Source organism: Pelophylax lessonae, assembly GCF_965119305.1.
Source record: "Pelophylax lessonae genome assembly, chromosome: 6".
NCBI lineage: Eukaryota > Metazoa > Chordata > Amphibia > Anura > Ranidae > Pelophylax > Pelophylax lessonae.
In genome coordinates this window covers 131,935,653-131,962,163 of record NC_138773.1, presented here as the reverse complement: position 1 = coordinate 131,962,163, position 26,511 = coordinate 131,935,653, and the positions used below count along the sequence as shown (strand labels likewise).

Sequence of the window (26,511 nt, the reverse complement as noted above, 5' to 3'; positions counted from 1 at the left end):
TTCAATTTTTCCCGAATCGGGTCTCTCCAATAAACCATTCAGAATGCCAACTACTGTTGTCTTAAGCTCCGGTCCTCTTATGGCTTCTGGTAGTCCCCGCAGCCGTATATTATTCCTACGGCTGCGGTTCTCATTATCGTCTTGCTGTAGTTGTAATAAAATTACTTGTTTTTGTAGAAACAACTGAGTATCTTCCAGATCAGATATTCTAACATCATCTTTAGATTGCACTGTCTCTACTCTTGCCACCCTGGCCTCTGTCTGATCTATTTTTTGTTTAATACAGTTAATTTCTAATTTGATATCACTCACTATTAATGTAGCCATGTCTTGGATGTCCTGTTTCGTCTGGATCTGTTTTAATAAATCTTTCCACTCTGCTGCCGATGGTGGTTGGGGCTGCAGGAGCTGATGCTGGGTCCCATTTGCCAAATCCATCATTTGATCCTGAGGGGTATCTGTAACGGGACTATTTCTCGGGAGTACAACATCCACTGTAGCATGAGCCGTCATACTTTTAGTCGCTGTCTTCTGTATAGCCGGACCGGAGGCTGTCGGACGCATCTGTGCTGTCTTAACCCCCACGATATTTCTTGGAGCGGCGGTGCGTCTTAAAAAATAGGATGAAATATCTGATCTTCTCCCAATAGCTGGCTGCTGTTCAGGGCTTACTGCTGTGAACATATATGCGGAGGGAGAAGCAGACCTTCACATCCACTGTCCCGGCGGACTCACCCGCCTGATTCTCTGCGCTCCCATGACCCGCACACTCTCTCTTGTTAACCGGTATACAGTCTGTCCTGTTATAGACCTAGACCGCAGCAGCAAAGATCCTCTGTGCCTGCTGTATGTAATAGCGCAACCGCCTCCCGGAGCGCCTGTGTCCCCCGAGCCTCACAGTCGCTTGCTCCTACTCACGACCGTCCACTGCAGGCATGCTTGGTGGGGGGGGAGAGAGCCGGTACACCCGCTGAGAGGCTAGCTCATCCACCGGTCTCACGGAGCTCCTGCCTCACTCAGCCTCACGGCGCCATTGATCGACCACACCCCGCATGTGAGGTGAATAGGTTATTCCTTATCCCTTAAAATTGGTGATTTTTCAATAGCACATGTGAACACAGCAGTGTCTTATGTTTTATGTCACGGTCAGCTCAGCAGCAGGCTATGAAGGGAAAAAAAAAATCCCCTTTAACTTTGTAATTTTTAAATAGCAGATTAGTACAGACTATGCCACAATTTAATTTTTTTTAACCCAAAAGGGTGTATATTGAATAGTGGAATAGAAAAAAGTATATAAAATTGAAAATCACTCAATAGCACATGTGAACACAGCAGTGTCTTATGTCACGGTCAGCTCTGCAGCAGGCTATGAAGGGAAAAAAAAAAAATTCCCCTTTAACTTTGTAATTTTTAAATAGCAGATTAGTACAGACTATGCCACAATTTATTTTTTTTTAACCCAAAAGGGTGTATATTGAATAGTGGAATAGAAAAAAGTATATCAAATTGAAAATCACTCAATAGCACATGTGAACACAGCAGTGTCTTATGTCACAGTCAGCTCAGCAGCAAGCAGGCTATGAAGGGGAAAAAAAATAATTCCCCTTTAACTTTGTAATTTTTAAATAGGAGATTAGAACAGCAATCTGTAGTAAAATATAGCTGAACGCTGCACACAACAGACTGATAAAAATATATTTTTTTTCTCCCTCCTCCTCCTCCTCAGTGGGCTCAAGTGAGGGCAAAAAGATTGTTCACTGCACCACCCCCCACACTGCAAAATCAATGTAGATCGCTAACGGACGATTGTTCTGTCCCTGCCTAATCTCTCCAGCCTGTCCCTAAAATGCTCAAATAACTTTCCCTGCCTACACTCCGACCTGTCCCTGCATTCTTTTCGGGCACAATTTTTCACTGTCTGTCCCTAATCAGCAGCCAGCACGTATGATGTGTGCACTCTCCCTACACTACAGCAGAATGACGCACCGCGCTGTGGCTCTTGAACTTATAAAGACATGGGTCACATGCTTCAGATGGCCAATCACAGCTACTAATACATTAGTAGGCATGGCTGGGATGGCTTAAGGCATACCAGTTAAATGCTTGTGGATTGGCTGTTGAAAGCCCGCCATTAAAAGCGCGCCATTACATACAAAACAGGAAATAAAATTACCGAACACGGATTTTAAACCCGAACATACAGTAAAGTTTTCGGGTCCGTGTCAGGGTAGCAAAAATCCAATTATCCGGTACGAACCCGAATAATACAGTCCGTGTTCGCTCAACACTAGTGTTCTCTGAGTAAGCTTTTTCAAGTGTATTTGTGTCATGCAACAATATTGCCTAGTTTGCTGAGTGAAGTCTGGTACACACAGCGCCAAAATCACTGGCCAATTTTTTGAACTGGTGTGCTACACCAATGCTCCCCCCCAATGCCACATATTAAAGTGGGGTGTTATCTGAGTAAACTTTTTCAAGTGTATTTGTGTCATGCAACAAGTGAATTGGGGTGTTATTTAACAGTATAATTTTTTAAGGGTGTATTTTAGTCCTGCAAAAATTTGGCCTCTCGCTGCGTAAACAGTGCTACACACAGTGACAACAGTTACTGGCCAATTATTTGTAGAACTGGTGTAATAAACCTGTGCCCCCCCCCAATGCCACATATTGAAGTGGGGTGTTATCTAAGTAAACTTTTTCAAGTGCATTTGTGTCATGCAACAAGTGAAGTGCGGTGTTATTTAACAGTATAATTTTCTAAGAGTGTATTTTAGCCCTCCAAAAATGTGGCCTCTTGCTGTGTAAATAGTGCTACACACAGTGACAACAGTTACTGGCCGAATATTTGTAGAACTGGTGTAATAAACCTGTGCCCCCCCCCCCCCCCAATGCCACATATTGAAGTGGGGTGTTATTTAACAGAATCATTTTCTAAGAGTGTATTTTAGTCCTGCAAAAATTTGGCCTCTCGCTGTGTAAACAGTGCTACACACAGTGACAAAAGTTACTGGCCAATTATTTGTAGAACTGGTGTAATAAACCTGTGCCCCCCCCCCCCCCCATGCCACATATTGAAGTGGGGTGTTATCTAAGTAAACTTTTTCAAGTATATTTGTGTCATGCAACAATATTGCCTAGTTTGCTGAGTGAAGTCTGGTACACACAACGCCTAACTCGATGGCCAATTTTTGGAACTGGTGTGCTACACCAATGGTCCCCCCCCCCCAATGCCACATATTGAAGTGGGGTGTTCTCTGAGTAAGCTTTTTCAAGTGTATTTGTGTCATGCAACAATATTGCCTAGTTTGCTGAGTGAAGTCTGGTACACACAGCGCCTAACTCACTGGCCCATTTTTTGAACTGGTGTGCTACACCAATGCTCCCCCCCAATGCCACATATTAAAGTGGGGTGTTATCTGAGTAAACTTTTTCAAGTGTATTTGTGTCATGCAACAAGTGAAGTGGGCTGATATTTAACAGTATAATTTTCATAGAGTGTATTTTAGTCCTCCAAAAATTTGGCCTCTCGCTGTGTAAACAGTGCTACACACAGTGACAACGGTTATTGGCCAATTATTTGTAGAACTGGTGTAATGAACCTGTGCCCCCCCCCCAATGCCACATATCGAAGTGGGGTGTAATCTAGGTAAACTTTTTCAAGTGTATTTGTGTCATGCAACAATATTGCCTAGTTTGCTGAGTGAAGTCTGGTACACACAGCGCCTAACTCACTGGCCAATTTTTTTAACTGGTGTGCTACACCAATGCCCCCCCCCCCCCAATGCCACATATTGAAGTGGGGTGTTCTCTGAGTAAGCTTTTTCAAGTGTACTTGTGTCATGCAACAATATTGCCTAGTTTGCTGAGTGAAGTCTGGTACTCACAGCGCCTAACTCACTGGCCAATTTTTTGAACTGCTATGCTACACCAATGCTCCCCCCCCAATGCCACATATTGAAGTGAGGTGTTATTTAACAGTAAAAATTTCTAAGAGTGTACTTTAGTCCTGCAAAAATTTGGCCTCTCACTGTGTAAACAGTGCTACACACAGTGACAACAGTTACTGGCCAAATATTTGTAGAACTGGTGTAATAAACCTGTGCCCCCCCCCCAATGCCACATATTGAATTGAGGTGTTATTTAACAGTATACATTTCTAAGATTGTATTTTAGTCCTGCAAACATTTTGCCTCTTTTGCTGTGTTTACTCTGCTACACACAGTGACAACAGTTACTGGCCAATTATTTGTAGAACTGGCGGACTGACGGACCGGCAGATAGGGAGGAGAGGCAGACAGAACTTGCATTGCAGAAGAGGTAGAAAGCAGACTGAAAATGTATCAGGAGCGAGCCATCAACCATGTCCAGTCACTCCTGGCGCTCCCAGGACGCCGGCACATGGCTCCGCAGTGTGGGCTTTTATCAATGTGTCCGTTGCCGACCCCAGTGTTGCCATCTGCAGCCTTTGCAGTCAACGCATAAGTTGCGATAAGCCCAACACTCACCTAGGGACAACCGCCTTAAGAAGGCACCTGAAATCCCATCACCAAGCACAGTGGGAGCAAAACTGTCAGAACCCACAAAGCCACACTCCATGCTCTCACCGTCCAGCCTCTTCTCCTTCTCCTCCCCCTTCTCCTTCTCCTGTCTCCTCACAGTTGTCCAACACTCCACCTTCCATAATACCGTCGTCACGTTTTTCTGGAAAAAGTCAGGCTTCTGTGGCTCAAATGTTGGAGCGTAAAAAAAGGTGTCAGTTCAACCCATGTGAGCTCATTTTTTCAGCCTATAGAGGCCGCCACCTACTTGTGTATACTGTGAATGCCTACTGTACCTCTAGCCATCATATACTATGTTCTTTACTGTCAGTTCAACCCATGTGAGCTCATGTTTGTGGCCTAAACAGCCCGCCACCAACTTGTGTATACTGTGAACGCCTACTGTACCTCTAGCCATCATATACTACGTTCTTTACTGTCAGTTCAACCCATGTGAGCTCATGTTTGCGGCCTAAACAGCCCGCCACCAACTTGTGTATACTGTGAATGCCTACTGTACCTCTAGCAATCATATACTACGTTCTTTGCTGTCAGTTCAACCCATGTGAGCGCATGTTTGCGGCCTATAGAGGCCGCCACCTATTTGTGTATACTGTGAACGCCTACTGTACCTCTAGCAATCATATACTACGTTCTTTGCTGTCAGTTCAACCCATGTGAGCTCATGTTTGCGGCCTAAACAGCCCGCCACCAACTTGTGTATACTGTGAATGCCTACTGTACCTCTAGCAATCATATACTACGTTCTTTGCTGTCAGTTCAAACCATGTGAGCTTATGTTTGCGGCCTAAACAGCCCGCCACCAACTTGAGTATACTGTGAACGCCTACTGTACCTCTAGCCATCATATACTACGTTCTTTACTGTCAGTTCAACCCATGTGAGCTCATGTTTGTGGCCTAAACAGCCCGCCACCAACTGGTGTATACAGTGAATGCCTACTGTACCTCTAGCAATCATATACTACATTCTTTGCTGTCAGTTCAAACCATGTGAGCTAATTTTTGGAGCCTATCTGAGTATACTTTTACAAGTGTATTTGTGTCCTGCAACAATATTGTCTCTTTTGCTGAGTGAAGTCTGATACACACAGTGCCAAACTCACTGGCCAATTTTTTGAACAACTGGTGTGATAAACCAGTGGCCCCCCAATACCACATATTGAAGTGGGGTGTTATCTGAGTATACTTTCATATATGTATTTGTGTCCTGCAACAATATTGCCTCTTTTGCTGAGTGAAGTCTGATACACACAGTGCCAAACTCACTGACCAATTTTTTGAACAACTGGTGTGATAGACCAGTGGCCCCCTAATAGCACATATTGAGGTGGGGTGTTATTTAACAGTATAATTTTTAGTCCTGCAAAAATGAGGCCTCTTTTGCTGTGTTAACTGTGCTGCACACATTGACAACAGATACTGGCCAATTATTTGTAGAACTGGTGTGATAAACCTGTGGCCCCCCAATACCACAGATTGAAGCGGGGTGTTATCTACACAGACACATGGTCTAGCAAACACGGGCAGGGAAGGTATATCACTTTTACTGCCCACTGGGTGAACCTTCTGACGGCCGTTAAGCATGCAACCCGTGGCACCTGTGTAGATTTAGTTGTACCACCATGGATTGCAAGCAAGCCTGCCTCTTCTTCTCCTCCTCCTCCATCCTCCCTCTCCTCCTCGGCTGACTCCTCCTCTTCCGCTGCTACCGTATCTTCTCCTGCGCCGCCCAAGATCCCCTGAACCTATTTCACATGCCAGGTGAGACATTGCCATGCTGTGCTGTGTCTGTTGTGCCTGGAAGCCAAGAGCCACAGAGCCACACTGGTCCTGCACTCCTTTCAGCTTTGCGCTCACAGGCAGATCAGTGGCTGACACCGCTGAATTTGTCAGTTGGTAAAGTGGTGTGCGACAACAGTGCCAATCTGCTGAGCGCTCTGAAACAGGGCAAAATAACACACGTGCCATGCATGGCACACGTCCTGAACTTGGTTGTGCAGCGATTTGTTGCCAAATACCATGGGGTCCAGGACATCTTGCGGATTTCCAGGAAAATCTCGGGCCATTTCTGAAGATCTTACACAGCCATGGCTCGCCTTGCTGACATTCAGCAGCGACACAACCTGCCCCTCAGGCGTCTTATTTGTGACTGCCCGACGCGATGGAACTCAACGTTGCATATGCTGGATAGGCTGCTCCAGCAGAAATGTGCAGTTATGACTACCTGTTCGAACTCGGCGGCAGGACAGGTTCTGGGAGCTTGGGTTTTTTTCACCTCGCCAGTAGCTGCTCATGCGGGACGCATACAGACTTCTGCGGCCATTCGATGAGATCACCAAACTGGTCAGTCACGGCCAGGGTGCCATAAGTGACATCATACCTTACTCCTTCTTTCTGGAGCGTGCATTGCGTCGTGTCATTGATCAAGCCGTCGAGGAGCAGGAGCAGGAAGATCAGGAAGTCGCAATGTTGAATGAATTCCAAGGGGGTGCTACTCCCTCTGAGACAAATCAAAAGCAGGAGTCTGAAGAGGAGTCAGAGGAGGAGGATGGTGCTGGGGGGGATGAGGAGGAGCAAGAAGAGCTTGCTTTAAACCTTTTTGGGATCCCTGGTGTTATCCATGGATGCGGGGAGGAGAACGAGGACGACATTATCCTGGATGATGAGCTGGAAGCAGGCCACTATACCGCTTCCAGTTTAGTGGTCACTTTTCTGCCTGCGGATTTTATGTATTGTATTAGCTTGCCATTCTTTTAATCCATGTAATTTTTTTAAATAAAATGTATCTTCATTATATATTTTGTTGTTTACATTCAACTTCTTTAAACCAGTGCCTAAAAAGTCCCTCAACCAGGTGAACATTTTCTTTGCAGGTATTGCACTTAGGGACAAATAACGTAAAAGCAAAATACACGCTAGAGGGGGAACCTCTGGGGGTATCAAAAATGGAGAAAGATCTGGGGGTCTTAGTAGAAGATAGATTTAGCCATAGCATGCAATGTCAAGCTGCAGCTGCCAAAGCCGGCAGAATATTAGCATGCATAAGGAATGGGATGTATTCCAGAGACAAAGCTGTAATCCTTCCACTTTATAAATCACTGATCCAACCACATCTGGAGTATTCTGTCCAGTTCTGGTTGCCATTCCTCAGAAGGGATGTGTTGGAGCTAGAGAGAGTACAGAGAAGGGTAAAGGAACTTATTAGAGGATTAGAGGACCTCAATTACGAAGAGCGTTTAGAAGTGCTTGATTTATTCTCCCTGGAGAAGAGACACCTGAGAGGGCACATGATAGCAATTTATAAATACCTCAATGGTGATCAGAGCATAGAAAAAAAACTATTCAGTCGCAAGGAATGCATGAGGACATGAGGCCATACAATGCGATTAGGGGAGAAACGTTTTAACCTCAGGCTTCCACAGGGGAATTCTCTGCCACAAATGGTAGTAACTGCAGGGAGTATGGCTACTTTTAAAAGACTCTTGGACATACATCTCAAGGATCAAAACATTCAGGGGCATGGGAAATGATTCACACCTTCACAGGTTGAACTGGATGGACTATTGTCTTTATTCAACCTCAACTACTATGTAACTATGTAACCACAAAAACTACCACAGGGGTGTGTCAGAGCAGGTAGTGGCCTCCAGGTCCCTGGAAGAACACTTGCACACCACTTGAACAAAGACATCTCACTTAAAAATACTTTAAAAGGGGAGAGAGATTATCTCTGGCAAGAATTCAGGTGGTCTCCCTTGTGCATGTTTGTTTAGGTTGGAGAGGATAACGAATAGATCCAGCACCTTGTGGGGCACAAGTTGATAGAAGATACATCCTTAAATGTATCTTCTCTAATCCCTGTACCTTTTGCAGAATATCAGTCTGTTCTCTGTTGTATAACTTACCGGATACGGGAAAATCACAGAAAGAGATGGATGACTATCTGATACAAACAGGCCTGCCTAAACTCTCGGAAGAAGAACGAGACGATCTGGAAAGACAAATCTCGTTGGAGGAAATACAACAGACTATAAAAAATATGAAGATAGGTAAAGCACCAGGACCGGATGGACTAACACCACAGTATTTCCAGGTATTGGCCCCAATTTTGGGACCATACATGGAAAGACTCTTTAATGAGAGGGGCCCAGAGGGGGCATTTTCTAGAGATACCTTGGCGGCCTATTTAACGCTGACTTTGAAGGAGGGTAAAGACCCTGCGAATTGTGGAAGTTATAGGCCCATATCCCTGTTGAATACAGATTTAAAAATCTTCACGAAAATATTAGCGACCAGAATGTCGAGGATCCTTTCGAGAGTAATCCATTTAGATCAAGTAGGATTTATAGTGGCGAGAGAAGCGAAAGACAATACTACGAGAGTTCTCAATTTAATCCATATAGTTAATAAAGCAATGACCCCGTGTGTTATACTGAGTACCGACGCAGAAAAGGCTTTTGACAGAGTTGAGTGGGCCTTTATGCAGTCGGTGCTCAGATATATAGGAGTAGGAGAAGTAATGAGGGAAAGAATAACCAAGGTATATTCAAATCCAACAGCGAGGGTTAAGGCTAATGGAGTTCTCTCAGAACCCTTCTATATAAAGAATGGTACAAGACAAGGGTGTCCACTATCCCCCTTACATTTTGCTTTAGCACTTGAACCTTTTTTATGTAAGATTCGTTTAAATCCAGATATAAGGGGAGTTACTCGGGGCAAGGAGCAATATAAAATCGCAGCATATGCGGATGATTTGTTATTTACCCTGACAGAACCAGATATTTCACTGCCAGTGCTTCTAAAGGAATTTAAACAGTATGGGGATATCTCGAACCTCAAAATAAATTATGGGAAATCGGAAGCACTGGGAATAGGGATCCCAGAAGTAAAAATGAAGAGACTAAAAAGTAATTTTGGTTTTGTCTGGGTGGAAGAGGCAGTGAAGTATTTAGGGACGCATATCTTAGCAGATCTATCTGCTCCCTTTGGTCAAGGAGACAAGGAAACTCCTTGATCAGTGGGAGGGGGGACTTCAATCTTGGTTTGGCAGGGGGAATTTAATAAAAATGAACATCTTACCAAAATATTTATATCTTATGCGAGCACTGCCCATTAAAATACCGAATAGCTTTTTTAAAATTATACATGGAATGTTTACTAGATACATCTGGGCTAAGAAGAGGCCATGTATAGCTCGTAATAGCTTAACTCTGCCTAAGCATATGGGAGGACTTGCGATTCCAGATTTACGTAGATATTATCACGCTATACATTTAAATAGAATAATGGACTGGTGGCACCACTCAGAAACGAAAATCTGGGTTCAAATAGAACAAGCACAGACTGCAGTGTCTTTAAAGAGAGCGTTATGGTGTTACCAGAGCCTCCCTAAAACACTGAAAACACATCCACTGATTGGAAACACTATAAGGATAGGTAACCAGCAATCCCTGAGGCAAAACTTAACAACAACAGAATCTCCTTTATAAAGGGTAAAAAGAAAAGGTGTATGGCGCTGCCAAAATATACTAATTGTTCCGTGTGTCTTTCAACGATGCTAAATATATATCAAATGTGTGTCTTCACTGTGAATTAATAAAGTGTCAGGTGCATCATATATGTGACTGGTAAAAATATATAGTGAGTGCAACAATAATAGGCGATCCAACCCTGTGAGGGATTTGAAATAGTGCTAAAACAGCTGAGAATAAAATGGGTGAAAATGCAATGTGAGAAAAATATGAAAAATGTGAGTGATGTCAACCCAATAAATTAGGGAAAATTAGTGGAAATCGGTTGGATCCACAAAAAGCATTCAATACCACATAAGTGAACTGTGAAATTCTAAAATGATGTAACTATGCAGTAAATAGCATCATATATGACATAAAACTGAATAGAGGTATGTAAAATCTTATAAACCACTCTAAAATATGACAACAATAGTCCAGGTGCTAGTAAGTCTGTGGTGACTGAAAAAGCCCAAAAAGGAGGGTGGTCCCACAATGGAAGAACCCTTCCTAAAATAGGGGAGCAAAAAAAGTGACTTGAGTGCAGGTGCTCTAACAGAGAATCTTTTTTGGAGGTGCTCAGATGTCAGTGACAATTCAGTGCTCCCCGCACCCCTTGGACCGCACTTACCAGAGTTATTCACCCCTACAGGGGTATCAGGCCTTGGATATATAATCCTGGGGTCCCCTTCTCTGGTTATTAGAGTAACTGTGTGGTCCAATATTCTACCCGAGTCCTGCGTGCCAAGGTCCTTGGGATTAGGGTCCACAGATGCACAGGTATATATGGGGGAAGAAGGCTCACATAGAGTAGTACCGCTTTTAAAATTACTTTATTAGAATCAAAAAATGGGTACTCACAAACATAAAGAGGGTAATCGGCATGCAAACAGCAGAAGTTGCGCACTTCCGGGACGCCGTGCGTTCCACGGGCCGGATGTGCGTTCCACTTGGGCGGATGTGACGCGATGACGCTCTACGTATGTTTCGTCGGAGTGACGTCTTCAGGAGTGAACATTTAGCATTGTTAAAAGACACACGGAACAATTAGTATATTTTGGCAGCGCCATACACCTTTTCTTTTTACCCTTTATTCTTACTATATTTCTAGGAATATAGTGCATAGGTGGGCTGCAGCCAGTATCAATATTACATTAGAGGCTAAAATTATCCTAAGCGCGGATTCTTCATATTTCAGAATCTCCTTTATACCCTATATTGGGGAACCCTAACTTTACTCCAGGACTGGATAGACAGTATTTTAAAAAACAATGAGAATCCGGACAAGAATGTGTAAAAACCTTTGTGAATCGGGGGAGATGGCCTTCGGTCCCCGACATGACGGACTGGAACGTACCATATGGTCTCCCCCTCTGGGAGGCACTCCAAGTGCGACATTTCTTCAGAGTCGCTCCCAAGGCCGGAGAAATTTGCGAGACCTCTGACAAACTTTGAGAGACTATGTGAGAAGGAGGGGAGTAGCGGATGTACACTTTCTAATCTATATAAAATGCTGAATACCCCAGTAGAACAGCCAAAACTGAAATGGCTGGAAAAATGGAAATTAGACCTAAACAAGGATATAACAATAGCACAGTTGCAGAGGATATGTAGGTCAACATTCGGGCCGACAAAGTGCACCAAAATTCAGTAAACAAATTATAAGATCTTAACCAGATGGTATAATACACCAGATAAATTACACAAGTGGTATCCTCAGGAATCTGATAGGTGCTGGAGATGCGGGGAAGGAGAGGGCACGCTGTACCATATTTTCTGCAACTGCCCAGGTATAAAGAAATTCTGGTCGGAAGTAGGGGGTATAATTCAAAAAATAACGGATTATAGGATCGAGGGAGACGCAGCTTTTTGCCTATTGCAGATATCGGAGTTACCAAGGAAGAAATATGAAAGATCCATACTACCTCATATGATGAATGCTGCAAGAGCGTGCATACCTCAATACTGGAGGAGGACATATCCTCCTTCAGTGTCTGAATGGGCACGGAAATTAGAACATATAAATAAAATGGAGGATTTAGTACTCTGCTCACATAATAAACACGAATAATATAAGGTAATATGGGGTGTTTGGAACATATTTACGACCTTGGATGAGGGGAAACAATTCCTCCATCTAGCACCCCAAAACATAACCCCGGGGGATTAGACCATACATTTATTGCGTTCAGGGGCTCTTGGTTGAAAAGGAAGAGGGAAGGGGGAGGAGAGAGAAGAGGATAGGGAAGGAGGGGGGAGAGAAGGAAGAAAATCTATAATTTTTTTTATGGTGTTTGTTTTTTTATTGTTTGTCTGTTGTTTTTCTTGATGATGTATGCATGATGGTATGATTGGGGAGAGTGGGGGAGGGTAGGGAGGAGGGGGAAAAAGAATGATAGGAGAATAGCATAGTGTAAGAGACGGAAAGATGAAACTTATAGTCGTCTTCTTTGACACACAATAAGGAGGTAGATTAAAGGGAGAAGTAGCGACATTTAGCGAGGATGGGAGAGAGAAGAGTAAAAGGGAAGATTTGGTAGAGCCTTGCTGTCTTGATAATTGTATACTCTTTGAGGATTTTTGAGTACTACTTGAACCCTGAAAGAGTAAGAATATTTGTCGAATGCAAACACATTGTGTATCGGGAAGAGGAGGATGTTTATGTATTTTGGCTTCCTGTTCTCTGTTTGTTTGTGTTTTGGATTTTTATATTATATATTGTGTTATAATGCTCCTTGAAATTGAAATAAATACTAATAAATATAAATTCCTGTAAAAATGGATAGTGTGCTCCTCCACCAAACAGTGCATGCTCCGACTCTAAGGTAATGGGCACTCACCAGACATTAATAAAAGTAAGCCTTTGAATATATCGGTTTTCGTCCAATTCTCTCCAACTTTGCTCCACTGAACCCTTCCTTGATAGGACACCAGCTCTCCTTAGTATGTACCTGTGCAGTCAGAAGGACCATGCAATGGTGAAGGATCGGCCTTCACCATCGCATGGTCCTTCCAACTGCACAGGTACATACTAAGGTGTATAAGTACACCAGGAGAACCTTGGAGAGCTGGTGTCCTATCAAGGAAGGGTTCAGTGGAGCAAAGTTGGAGAGGATTGGAGGAAAACCTATATATTGGACTATAAGAACTGTCTATTAATGTTTATTAATTATATTTAGACTCCTCATTGCAGCTAAATGAGTACTGTGTATTAAGGAGACACATCAGCGCTGCTAATGTTATTAGCCAAATGTACCTAGATGCACATTGGGTTTATTGACATTTTTTATTTTCATTCCCCTACCATGTTGATGTTCTACAGATACAGATGAAAGTTTCAATGAACCAAGGGACTTTGCACTTCTAGGAGCGTCGTATGTACTGTGAATTTATATACTCTTTGGATTTATGAATACCTAGGAGAATATGTAAAAGATCCAAACCTTTTCACCTGCAGGCTCAACATATAAATACAAAATAATAAAGGAAAAAAAAAATAAACACTTATATATACAAAATCACTTATCATTCCTTTTAATGTTTATGTGACAACATCTCACAGTCTAGCATGGCCATTCTAAGAAAACAATCTGATATGTAAGAGAAACATATCTGATTGCTATGGTTATCTCCAAAGGAAACTAGACCCAGTCATTGGCTGAGAGTGCTGATTGGGAGTCAATCGGCAGACCTTTTTCGGACATGTCCCTTCAACAGAAGTTGGCCGAACAGGTGGCTTCTGTCGGACCAATTACAGTACACATGGGCTGAACGATGCTGCATGACATTTGGCCCATGTGTACTAGGCTTTACTGTCAAAGCACGACTCAATGCCCAAACAAAAATACATGTACAGCCTAAGTATGTTGCTTGGAAACAATGCCAGTAGAAATCATTAACAACTGAATTGAGCTTGCATATCTGACTGTCTTCTGATTACTATCATTAGTGTTTGAAGTGATCTAATTATCGTGTGTTTCACTATATCCACAGCCCATATACAGATATAGCAAATTAGCAATAGAGTAGTCAAGTTGTGGAATGTCCTACATGAGATTACAAGTAACAATGATTATATTTATAATTCCTTAAGGATAGCACAGAAAGACTTTGATCCAAGGAACTGACCCGATTGCATTTGTAAGTTATAAATGTATCCTTTTCCTCCTGCTAAGCAAATTTTATCACAGATGCCCAGAGGGTTTTGTTTTGCTTTCTTCTGCACTAAAACTGCTGAAGTTTTAGAGAGGTTGAACATGATAGACATCATTTTTCAACCTAGTTAACAATGTAAATGTGTAATTTAAATTCATTTCTCTGATATAATTTCAGCAGCAACTGAAAGTCTGTGTTGGATGTGATATTTTGTTATATATATATATATATATATATATATATATATCTATATATATATATATGTATATACTGTATATATATATATATATATATATATATATATATATATATATATATATATATATATATATATATATATATATATATATATAAATATTCTTCCTTACAAATATTTCCTTTTTGATTTGCATTGCTTAACAAAATGACATAACAAGGGCTAGCACATTAAGTCTTTAGAAGCAGTTTAAAAAATCTGGAATACAGTGTAAGCATTTGAATTGGATTGTGTGGAAAAGTGTTTATTGTTGTTGCCATGTACAGTGCCTGTTACATTTATTGTTCTATATAAGTCAAGGTGAATGTATCTCAAATTTATATCAAACTATTCTCAGACTAATCTCAAGTGCAAGTACTTTCTCTACTAAAGATAAAATAAAAAATGAATGCACTTAACTTTGACGCTTCTGTATATTAACACCTTTTCCTAATGATAGCCATAGACTTAGTCATTCTCTAGCAATTTCAACCACTTAGGAAGATGTAAATTACAAAACCAATGGGACAAGTCCAGCCTACCACTAAGAGTTTTATGAAAACCAAAAAACAGTTGAAATAATTGATGGTAGGTTACCTTGATTAATTGTTTTTGTCATCTGGTTGGAAGTGGTTGAAATTGCTAGAAAATCACAAAAGTACATGAACAGCATAACAGATTGAGTTTTTTTCTCCAATATAGATTTTTATTAACACTATTTCTTCCAAAAATGTTATACAATGGATGCCTTTAGGAAGGTATCACTGAAGTAATCTATTACTTTTGGTAGCAGTAAGTTTGTGTTTCTGAAGTTTGTGTTCAGTGATTTTAAGACTAACACCTGCTGGTTTCATTCTCCTGTCAAATGAAATTTACTCAGGGGTCAATAAGGTGCATGGGATAGGAGAATGCTAGTTATAAAGGCCTATCACTGAATTTAGTCTAATTCTTGGTAGCAAAGTGAATATAGTTTCAAAGCGACAGACATAGGAGGCTTTTCTGTAATGAAAATATAGAAGATGTAGAAATGTAATAACAGGAACCTTTTGATGTCCATTTTTAAAAATGACTTTAATGGATGAAAATGACCTTCAGCTTTCCTTTGCATATTTATTTGAGTACCTTGAGACAGCCATTCCTGAAACTTATATGGTACAAAGTGATCTAATAAGTTTAATTTCATGTTCCAGATTGCTACTGTTTTCTCTAAGATAAACTGGTTAATGCAATCAATCCTTTCCTTTCCCTCAGAAATTCAAAGAACGAATACTTAATTACTTAGTCAAGCAGAGGGTTTGTGTTTGTGCAGGAGCTGGCCAGAAAACATGTTTGAGAGTGGTCACATTGTGCCTGGATTAAGGAAGTCCTCTTATGTCTAACGGCATCTTTATTTACATTATTGTTAATCTGTGCACATAAAATAGTAATAAAAGTAATAGTAAATGTGTTTCATTTTCTTATAGTATTATTTGTAATAATCATAATTTAAGTATTATTTCCAATAATGTTTTTAAAAATAAAATGAGTCCTTTACCTTAAGCTTTTTATATTTACACATATTCACTTTACTAATTCATTTTGTTTACATCTTGCACAGCTGAAAAGGGAAATGATGACTTCTATTCAAAAAGAAGACACCTTGCTGAGCTTGCAGCAAAGGGAAGCCTACCTTTACATCCTGTTCGGGTGGATCAAGAAAGATCGTACAGCCCAGAAGCCGGCACTATTGGAGGCACAGTGGGTGGCAGTCTTGGTGGCACTATTGGAGGCAGTCTTGGTGGTTCAATGGGAGGCACACTTGGTGGTTCAGTGAGTGGTACTTTAGGTGGCACTCTGGGTAGTGGAACACTGCCTGGCAAACATAGTGGCACAATGAGTGGCACATTGGGTGGCACTTTGAAATTAAATGGACAGAAATCCAAAGTCAATAAAATCCATAATCATCCACTGGCTTCATCATACAACCCAGACTACAAAACGTGGGATCACAGTGAGCATTCTTTACGGCGGCAAGCTTATGCAACTAAAAAGCATTGCCCAGTTGAGTCTGTAAATGAACAGTCTCAAAATCAGCACTATGTTCCTCCACAGCCATACTTTGTAACTAACAGCAAAACAGAAGTAACTGTCTGAAAATACAAAGCCCATGCTACTGGAATACATACCATTGAGGGTAGATAAGTGGAAGTCCTCATATGCGGCAGAAGAACAGATTGGGTTTCATATGTCTAGCAATACTGTCAAGGAATGCAATTAGGGATTCAATTTTTTACTTCACAGGGAAGATAATGAAAGAAAAATACTTTTGCCTACACTTTTTTAAAACAAAAAAAATAGAAATGAAAATTTTATGATACGAAGTAGCACAAAAGAGCCTTCATCTCTGCAAAAATCAACATGTTTATTCCTAACTGTCAAAAATCAACATGTTTATTCCTAACTGTCAAAGAGGACACACTAAGGTGGAAGTCATATTGGCCAATATTTTTGTAAGACAACAATAATAAAGGGAAAAAAATGTTATGAGAATGATTATTTTCATTATGATCACTTTGCACATCTGTGAAAACCAATTGGAATTTAGGTCTTTCCATCCATAAGAAGCAAAAAAAAATGAGGTCAAGAACCTTAACAAGACTGTTACATACAATTATCAAAAAGGGAATGGAGCCTTTCTTATTGGTGGAAAGTTCCAAACTGTTAACAAAAAACAAAAAACAAAAAAAAAAATAACAACTTTGAGTATATTAAGGGAAATAAAAAGAAGTGAACCTTCTACAAAGTACAGGAAAACAAGGAATCCTCCTTGGGGAAAGATTTTTGGAAGATTTGAAAAATATAATCCATGTGTTCTTCCGTTCCTGGTGTTCCATAAATAGGCAGATAGGGAAAACTATTATGCACTGTCAACTAAGAAAATCTTCAGTGTTTTGCCTATTTTCACTTGCTTATGACTGGAAACATACAAAGTGGGCGGTGCCTTTAATGTATTTCTATCGTTCAATGAAAAGTCTTGTTTGACCCTTTTTATGTTTTTGCTTAATTCTTTACATTTTGCCGAGTACTAGCTTTTTCTTTGTAATATGTTTCAAAATACGTTTAAGATATTTAAATAATGTTTTGCATATCTGCTTTATATATTTGCAGTGTATTAGGGACATGTTTTGTTTTTACTTTTTAGGTAAAGTTTGCCTTAGACTTTTGACATTTTTGTTTTAACCAGCAAAAAGTAATGGAAAAGTCCTTCAAAAAAAACCTTTTGGGATAGTTTTGTAAATGCTTGCTTCAGTTTGCATGGGGACTACGTTATCTGACATACCCAGTTTACTGGTATCTTATGGATATTCAACCATATAACAATGAAACAAAACCATATCCATAATATCAGGTTAACTGCATGTGTCACATCATTTAAAATACCTATAAAATGATATCATGTTTTGCTTTTACTTTTTTTTATCAAAGAAAGTAAGAGATTTATTCATTCCTAAATAAATAATAAAACAAACTGTTCTAAGGCTGAACTCCAGGCAGATATAAAAGGCACAAATGAATTCAGCTCTTTATTCATTAATCCTTTGTGACCAGAGGTCCCTGATGTCCAGGTCAAATTTAGCATGGAGTTGGATAATTTGACAGTAATTTTATAACAAATGTGCATACCTAAATAATGTTTATATATTTTAATGATATTCGGGGCTCTAAGTAGGTACACCATTTTTTATCTATAAAATGCTCTGTTAGTATTGGTAGATCAATGTGAAAAAATGTTTTATTTTTAAGGGTTTTTTTTTTCGTGTTTTACTTTGGGGGGGGGGGGGGGTGGAGGACAAGACCTGTGTGTTACTTAAAGTTATTGTAAAGTCTCTTTTTTTTTTTCTAAATAACAAACATGTTTTGCACAGAGTGGCCTGGATTCTCCTCTTCTCAGGTCCCTTTTCTGTGCTCCTGGCCCCTCCCTTCTGTTGAGTGCCCCTCCCTCCTGGTAAGTAGTTTGCTGTGGGTGCACCCGAGCCGACTTAGAGCTCCCTGTGTCCATTCAGACATGGAGCCACAACTCAGCCCCCTCTCGCTCCTGATTGGCTGACTGACTTTTATTGACTGTCTCAGCCAATGAGGAGGGGAGTCCCGAACAGCTGATAAACTCCTGAAACATTGCTGGATAGAAATAGGCTCAAGTGAGTATTAGGGGGGGCTGCTGTACACAGAAGGGTTTTTTTATCTTAATGCAAAGAATGCATAAGATAAAAAAAAAAACTTCTGCCTTTACAATCCCTTTAATTGCAACAGAGAAAAATCAAGTATTCTGTTCTGCCTGACAGGGCAGTGCAATATGCCAGGACTGTGTAAATCTCAGGACTGGGTAGGCAGAGATTCAAATGCTGGGGCAGGTCCATATATGCATTTCATCTGTAAATGTAGTTGTTTTCCTGGAGTTCAGCTTTAAATAGTAAATCGGAGGCACTCGTGTATTAATCTAATATTGTCAAATAACTATACTTTGCAAAATGTTTATACTTGCAAAATAATATATCTTGGACTATGCTGCAAATGTAAATAATGGAGTTATACTACAAATGTTTTTTCTACTTAGTAGTAGAAAAAGTTGATGCATTATATTCACTTTTTTGTAGAAATATACAGGATACCCTCACCGCAATGACATTACCTCCCCTATGATAATCATAGGATGTAAGATGAGACCCAGCATCATAATACAAGAACATACAGCATTGATATAGCAACGTTCCTTTGAAAGTTATTAGAAAGAGTCACGTTTGTCAAGTAAAACTCTGACTGCATCTTTGCATAGGTGAACAAACTCCAATAATAAAATTGAATCATCAATGTAGCGGATCTAGTACAGGGCTGTCTTTGTGTGTAATTGCACACTGAGCTTTATTGCCTTGTAGAGATAAGGGGTTATCAACTACTGTAAGCAATGCAGTGCTAATGTCCACAAACTTCTTTGAACATTGGGTAGGATAGAGACAGAAAATTAAGCATGTAATATATATTTTATGTTCTGTGCAAATATAGGTACATTTGAGAAAAAACAACCTGCATTGGAAAAAAAACAAAAAACAATTCAAAATTTACCTAAGAAATTCCCAATCTTAAGCACAAATTTCAACCTCTTAGTACTTCCTGAATGTCCGGCTTTCACATTTTCAGTACTAAGAAGCATCACATCGGCAACAAGGTTGGACTGGACTAGAATTTATACAGTTATCTGGCACTGGCTGTCCAAAGTCTGACTGTAATTTTTTGCTTCTTTAAAAAGTCCAAAGTCCAAGTTCGTATTATGGCATACAATGTTGTTTTTGTTAAATAACATGCATTAGCACTGATTTTTTGAGAATTTCAAATTCAAATTCATTTCATTTTTATAATACAAATGTGATTTTATAATCTGGTATTGACTCCGATGCAGTACAGTGTTGATCTAATGTTTAAAGAAAACAAACATCAGATATGGATGACATTGCATAAATGTTTCTGTCTATGTATACTACATTAATTATTAAATTACATTTCTGAAGTTTGCATCATTTCTCATAAGTGAATATCATGTTTCTGTGAATTAGGAGCTAATATCCAATACAATTTATCAAAACTGCATATGTGTGTAAATACTGAAAACTGTGCAGACTTGATATTATTATAAGAGGGCATTTCATTTTAGGGCTCCATGTCTCAGATGTCTCCATTTATCATTGTCTTTGGATATGATATAAATGTGGTTATAAGATACTGAGACTTAAAAAAAAACATAATGTACACCTAAGCCATTATTTATTCATATGTAAACAACATTTTTTTTTTTTTTTTTTTAGGAAGACACTTTCTTGATATACAGTTGTAAATTTGCCAGTGGTAATCTCTTGTGCAAGTGTGGACTATGTGGTGACTAAAAAATGAATAAACCCTGTGTACCAAATATTCATTGATACGGGCGAAACTCCAACACCTTGTATTGCAGAGACAGTGTTATTCATATTCTTAATTCTCACAAAATACTTTATTTTTAGATAGTGACTAGAAGGTAAAAAAGATATGATTTCATTATCAGCCAATGTCACACCCTATTCATGCTTCGCCATCAGAAGCAAACATACAGGCCATTTGAAGCCTGTTGAATAAAACTTGTGATTTTTACCTTACGAGGGACTGTCCCCGATTTGGAAGAAAGTCCTCCTGTCTCTTTCCTCCTTATTTGCCCCTCATTTTGGTCTGATCTTTACAGTTGTATATAAAATTTACTTTTTATCTTTCAAAAAGTGTTTTATCCAATTTCTAAATTGCTGCCTTTGTAAATTTCAAAAGCCAGTAAAAAGTATAAAGGTATAGTAGTGGTAAAAAAAAAAAAGCACCAATCATTTTTTTTCTATAATTCTCCTTTAAGGGGGCATGGCAGGAGATATGTCCTATGCCTACATACTTTTGCTAATAGGTGTCCCTTGTTCCCATCTCAAAAGGTAGGGAGACATGTACCTTTCGAGTATAAAGATTGTTTTCAGCAAATGTTAGCAGCATTTGAGTAGAAAGCAGTTGCAGTTGGACTTTATTAATTATTGGTATGAATCAAGAAAAGAGTGACAGTTCCTTTTTAGCCATCAAACAACAATGAGAATTCAGTGTTATATTTGAAAGTTAACAAACACTCTAGTTTTATGTACTGTTGACCCACAGTGCTCAATCTGTGGGTTGCTAGATTACTCTGTAAGTTTGTAGCAACATTTTACTGGGGTCTTAGGGCTCATTCATACCAGTTTGCCTGCGTTATGCTACATGCTGATGAATGTGTGCTGGTGTGCATTGTGAAGGGGGAGGGGGGGGGGGTGTTGTTACGACTCATTGCACTGTTGACCTTTTTATTTTTTTTTTTATATTCACTGAAATGTCGCCCAATGACATTTCATTTAACTATGTGCACTCCAGCACCTTGTGGTGAGCTGTGGTGGCATGCAGTGAACTGTGGTGAGTTGCACTGTAAAAGAATGCAGGCATGCTGCATTTTTTTTTGCAACATACCGCACACCTGTAGCATGTGAACTGGACACATACACAAACACATCCATTGCTCGATTTAAAAGATAATAAAGGGCATTAGTAAAGATGACCATAATATTATATTGGGGGATCTACTGTATGGTAAGAACAAAATCCTTAATCCTATAGAGGCTATTTTCAGAAACAGCATAGCAAAATTTATTTTAGGTGTAATATAATACATTTTTTTCTAAATATAGCATAAACTAAATGCTACTTGCAAGACACAGAAATACCAGACATTTTTTTAATGTGCAATGTAAATAAGTATCAAGAGGTGTATTCCAATTTAGGTATGGCTGTACATTCTTATACTACAATTCAAACCACAGGTATAGCTTTTGCTATGCTTCCGGTGCATTGGTTATGAGAGCTCTGGGTCTCAGGCACAAAACCTGCACTATTGCTTGTTCGCAAAGAACAAAGTGTTCTGTTAATGGGAAAGGGGGATGAACGGCAGCTATACGACACTGAAACTTTTGTGTATGAGAGCTGCAGCACTCATAGCCGTAGCAGACCAGAAGTATAGCAAAAGCCAATATTACCCAACCCTAATGAATGTTTAAATATTAAGGAAAGTAGAACCATACTTAAAGTTGCATACACCTCTTGTGACTATAAAAAATCATGGCTTTCTGCCTTAACATTGTAGGCCTTTAAGTGAATTTCCAGGGGACAGGCCATTCACTTAACAGTGGCTTGAGCTTCAAGGATAGCATTTGCCTGGAAAAGTTTACCCTTTTTATGTGGTTAGTCCCTAGATAGTACTGCCCAATGTCTCTCTACCTGTATTATATGGGTTTAAACTAAGGTTAAATATTACCTTCTTTAAGCAAAATAAATAGACTTAATAGAAGTCAGGTATCAGGATGTATACGTTTTGTGATCTATGGCATCATGCACTTATCTGTACGAATATGACAACAATGATATAGCAAACAAACATTTCTACCTTACTAGCTAGAACTAAACACTGTCTTACTAAAGTGTGCTGAGTAATATGTTGTTTTTGTACAATATACAGCCCAATAGTTATTTAAATCTGTTGACATTGTAGTTTAGGGTTGTGTGCCTGCAGAGAAAGCTTTATCAGTAATAATAAGTTTTGAGTGATCTGTGCATCATTGTCCACAAAGGTACACTGCCAGACTCACTGAGGATGTTCACCCTCAACTGAGTAACATAAAACATAAAAACATTCACAGTGAAAGTATTGTTCTCCTTTCTATGCCAAAAAAAAAAGCAGTGGAATATCTGCATAGATTGTCCAGCTTTTTAGTCTTTCAAACAAGCACTTTTGAATATCATGAATGCTTAATATTGCTTGCAATGAGGTACCTTAGTGCCTAATTACCAAAAGCAATCGTCAGATCAGTGACAGTTAGCTTTTCATATTTATTTTTAAATAACTTATATTAAATAAACAGAAACTATTGCTTATCTATCACATTAGGAAAAAAGTTAAACAAATTAGAATGCTAATGTTCAGTCATTTAAAATAAAAATAATTTTCCTGGAAATATTATGCACCTATAAATAAGCTTTGTTTTCCTATAATCTATATTAAGTTGTAGTAAACATCAATTGTGTGATATGCTGTATTCTGACAGCACAAAAAAACTCTTCTGTTGATCTGCAAAACACATTTTCTTTTTCACCATCTGTGCTAGTTGATTTATACAAAGAGTTTTACATCCAGGAAGATTGTATATTACAGTAGTTGCAAAAATGTTAATGACTCCTGGGTCTAGGTCAGGAAAATGAACATAGTCAGGCACCATGTGATGACATCATTATGTGGTGAATACACCAGTGCTTCTGGCCACAAGGACAGTGCACCTGCATCTAGCGTCTAGTCCTATTCACCAGCAGTATAGTCATGCTATGAATCCATTCTCTCAGTTTGAAAGATAAAATATAAAAGCTAATTTTTTATTTGACCTGTGAATAATGTATTTCACTAAAATAATATTTTCATCTTATTACTTACATGTTTTGCTTTAATAGGAATCTATAAAATAGAAATCTATAAAAACTATTTTTTTTTAGTGTAAGAATCATATACACTGAGAGCTCCATTTATGTCAGCTGATGTTAAAAACATTTTGTTCAGCAGGAACTTGCACTGGTGGTCAGTAATTTTATGAACATCAGCTTATTCAACAAGGTTATTTTATCTGCGGTTTTTCCATATAATGCATTTAAGGGTGTGTGTGTTAAGAAAAAAAAACAAAAAAAAAAAAAAAGGAAGGAAAGAAAACTGCAACTGCAACCTACTGCAACCATCTTATTTCATGCATTCATTTACTCAGAAGTGTAGCAGTGCAGACCTGTCCCAACCCAGTGTCTGTTGTGACTGTTACACCAGCTGTTTCTATATTTGCTAATAAAACACAATTTTACAATAGTAATATTTGACACATATTACATTAAAGTATTTATATGGTAAATCAATGAATTCTAGTAATTCAATGTATGCAATACAAATGATCATTAATAAAAATATATTTATTTATTGTATGGCTATGCATTAGGAGCAAAACTATGGCCTCCTAGGCCTTGGTGCAGGAGCTCAGCCTCTACCCAGAACCCTGAATTCTTCTATATATCTTTACTCCAGCATTTCCCCCTATTCCTGCACATGTAAAGGACCACGTTTTGCTAAAAATAAAAACATAAAAGTCAGCACAAGTGGCTTAACTTACAGTAAATGTGATGTGTCTCTTATGTTGATCCTTTTCCTTTCAGTAGAAATCTTGCTCTGTCCTATCTCTCCTTCCCCTCCCCACCCCCACCGCTGAAATCTTCCAGTCCAACAGGGGTTAATCCAGCTAAAGGGCTGTCAGGAGTGCTTATCAAGAGAGCTATACCTACCTTTTCCTGCCAGACACAAGGTCTGTGAATAGATGTGATGGAGCTATCAATCATCTGCTCATTCCCCATTCAGAGATCTTGTGTCATTCATGACGGATCTGGCAGGAAAGAGTAAGCATAGTTGAGCTCTATTATGAGAGCCCCTGACAGCCCCTTAACTGTATTAACCCCTGCCCCACTGGACGATTGTGGCAGTAGGGGTGGGGAGTAGGGCAAAGGAAGATTTCTACTGAAAGTAGAACACACTAAGCTCTTGGGAAAATGCCCTTTCACAGCAAAACTGTTTTGTTTTTTAAGTGAAAAGCCTTTTTGCCTTTGATAAATCAACCCCATGACTCTTCTTCCCTACTGCTGCCTATTATCTTCCCTAGAATTAGGTACTTGTAGCACTATGAGTATTCCATTTACTAAAGATGCATTAATTGGTGAAATAGGTAAGGTTAGAGATGTCTGTGGTTGAAGAGAAGTGGAGCCACATTGCAAGTTTAGATAAGCATACTTCAGGAAATATTACCAATATTACATTTTGTGAAGGAAACACATCTGCAGTTCTGCTTAGGAAACGATCTGAGCCCATATTGTATTGGCCTGTGCTTGGAAGCTTTGCCAATCACAGTGTAAAGGGTCTCTATAAGACATTTTTTTGTTTGTTTGAGATGCTTTGCCATGTAAATGATAAGGGAGTGCTTTGGTTGCACAATCTGTGCTCTGTCTACCTGACCAGATATTGCATAACTGCTATATGAGCCCAACACCTAATGCATACTTGAAATTGTGCCTTACTGTAAAAATGTGTTGGTTGAACTATTGAAGATTCAGTGTCTTGACATACTAAACTACACACTATGCTATTTCTTTCTTTGGTGGTTTTAAAGTAGAACTTAATTTTCAGTAAAGGACCCACATTACTATCCCAGATATTGGCTTTCTCACAACGTTATAATTTATAGGAGTTGGTTTACTAAAACTGGAAAGTGCAAAATCTGGTGCAGCTGTGTATGGTAGCCAATCAGCTTCTAACTTCAGTTTGTTCAATTAAGGCCCCTTTCACACTTGTGCAACTTGTCCTGCGATTTGGGACTGCAAAGTCGCATGACAAGTCATTCTCCATGATTTCCAATGAGTACCGTTCATATCTGAACGACTTCAAGTCGCAACGACTTCAAAGTAGTCCCTGTACTACTTTTGGCTGATTTTAATGCGCTTTCTAATATTGATCTAAATATGCTTTCTGGGTTCAGATCTTCTATCTGCTATTTATTTTTTTTCCCTTTCTAATTTCATCTCACGCATATTCCTTTTTTTATAGAAATCAGCTCAAAGCCAGTCAGCTTAGGCTTGTGTCATCTTTTTCCTTCTCTTTGAGGAATGTGTAAAACATTAACTTCTAATTTACCCAGTCACAATAAGAAATACACTTATAGTAGAATTCCGGGTTAACCCTAACTAATCCTAAAAAATATCCCTCCTGGAGTTGCATGTGCAAGATGGCCAAGATGGCTGCTCAGCCTTGGCACTCCCCACCACTCTGGTCCTCTAAACCCCGTCACAGCCTTCGGAGCACTTGTTCCTGACCCGCTCCACCAGTGATCGAACTGGGAACACCCAGGGAATAATTTGATGCCTGGGGGCTCTGCCAGGAGAAATCTGTCCAGTCAGCTGCATCACATCCCGTGGCAGGCCAGCCTATCAAAGATGGCGGCCACTACCACACGAGACACAGATGGTGATACAGAGGATTCCATTGCTGACCAAGACGCCTCTAGCCCTGAAATGACTCCTTTAATACATGTCAAAGTGAGTAATCAGCCCCATGCTGCCCCTTCCCCAGCATCTACTGAATCACTGATTGGGAGGACATGTGAAGACCTTATCCTGACACCCATGAGTGATTTTCTGTCCACACCAGAAGCATGTGAGAAGGGGGCCAACAATCCATTTATCACCCCTACTGATTTCCCTTCCATGATGGCCACTTTTTCCACAATGCTAATCAGGTGTCTGGCCCAAACAGCTGCACAGATCACCTCCTCCATCCATGCTGAACTGCAGCATTTGGGTTCACGGATGGAAGTCATGGAAAAGAAGGCTGACCAATCTGTAGCCAGAATTAACCAAATCAC

The 26,511-nt window shown here is 39.7% G+C and overlaps 1 protein-coding gene across 1 annotated transcript in view; it reads left to right on the top strand.

The window, feature by feature from the left end:
* SHISA9 (shisa family member 9) overlaps positions 1–16,842 on the top strand; it is a 1,221,995-nt gene extending 1,205,153 nt beyond the window's left edge. Inside the window, exon 4 of the mRNA XM_082262019.1 lies at positions 16,059–16,842. Within this exon, the coding sequence (XP_082118145.1) occupies positions 16,059–16,594 (536 nt within the window). The 3' untranslated portion in view covers positions 16,595–16,842. The remainder of the gene's footprint in view (positions 1–16,058) is intronic.
* Positions 16,843–26,511: the final 9,669 nt, after the last annotated feature.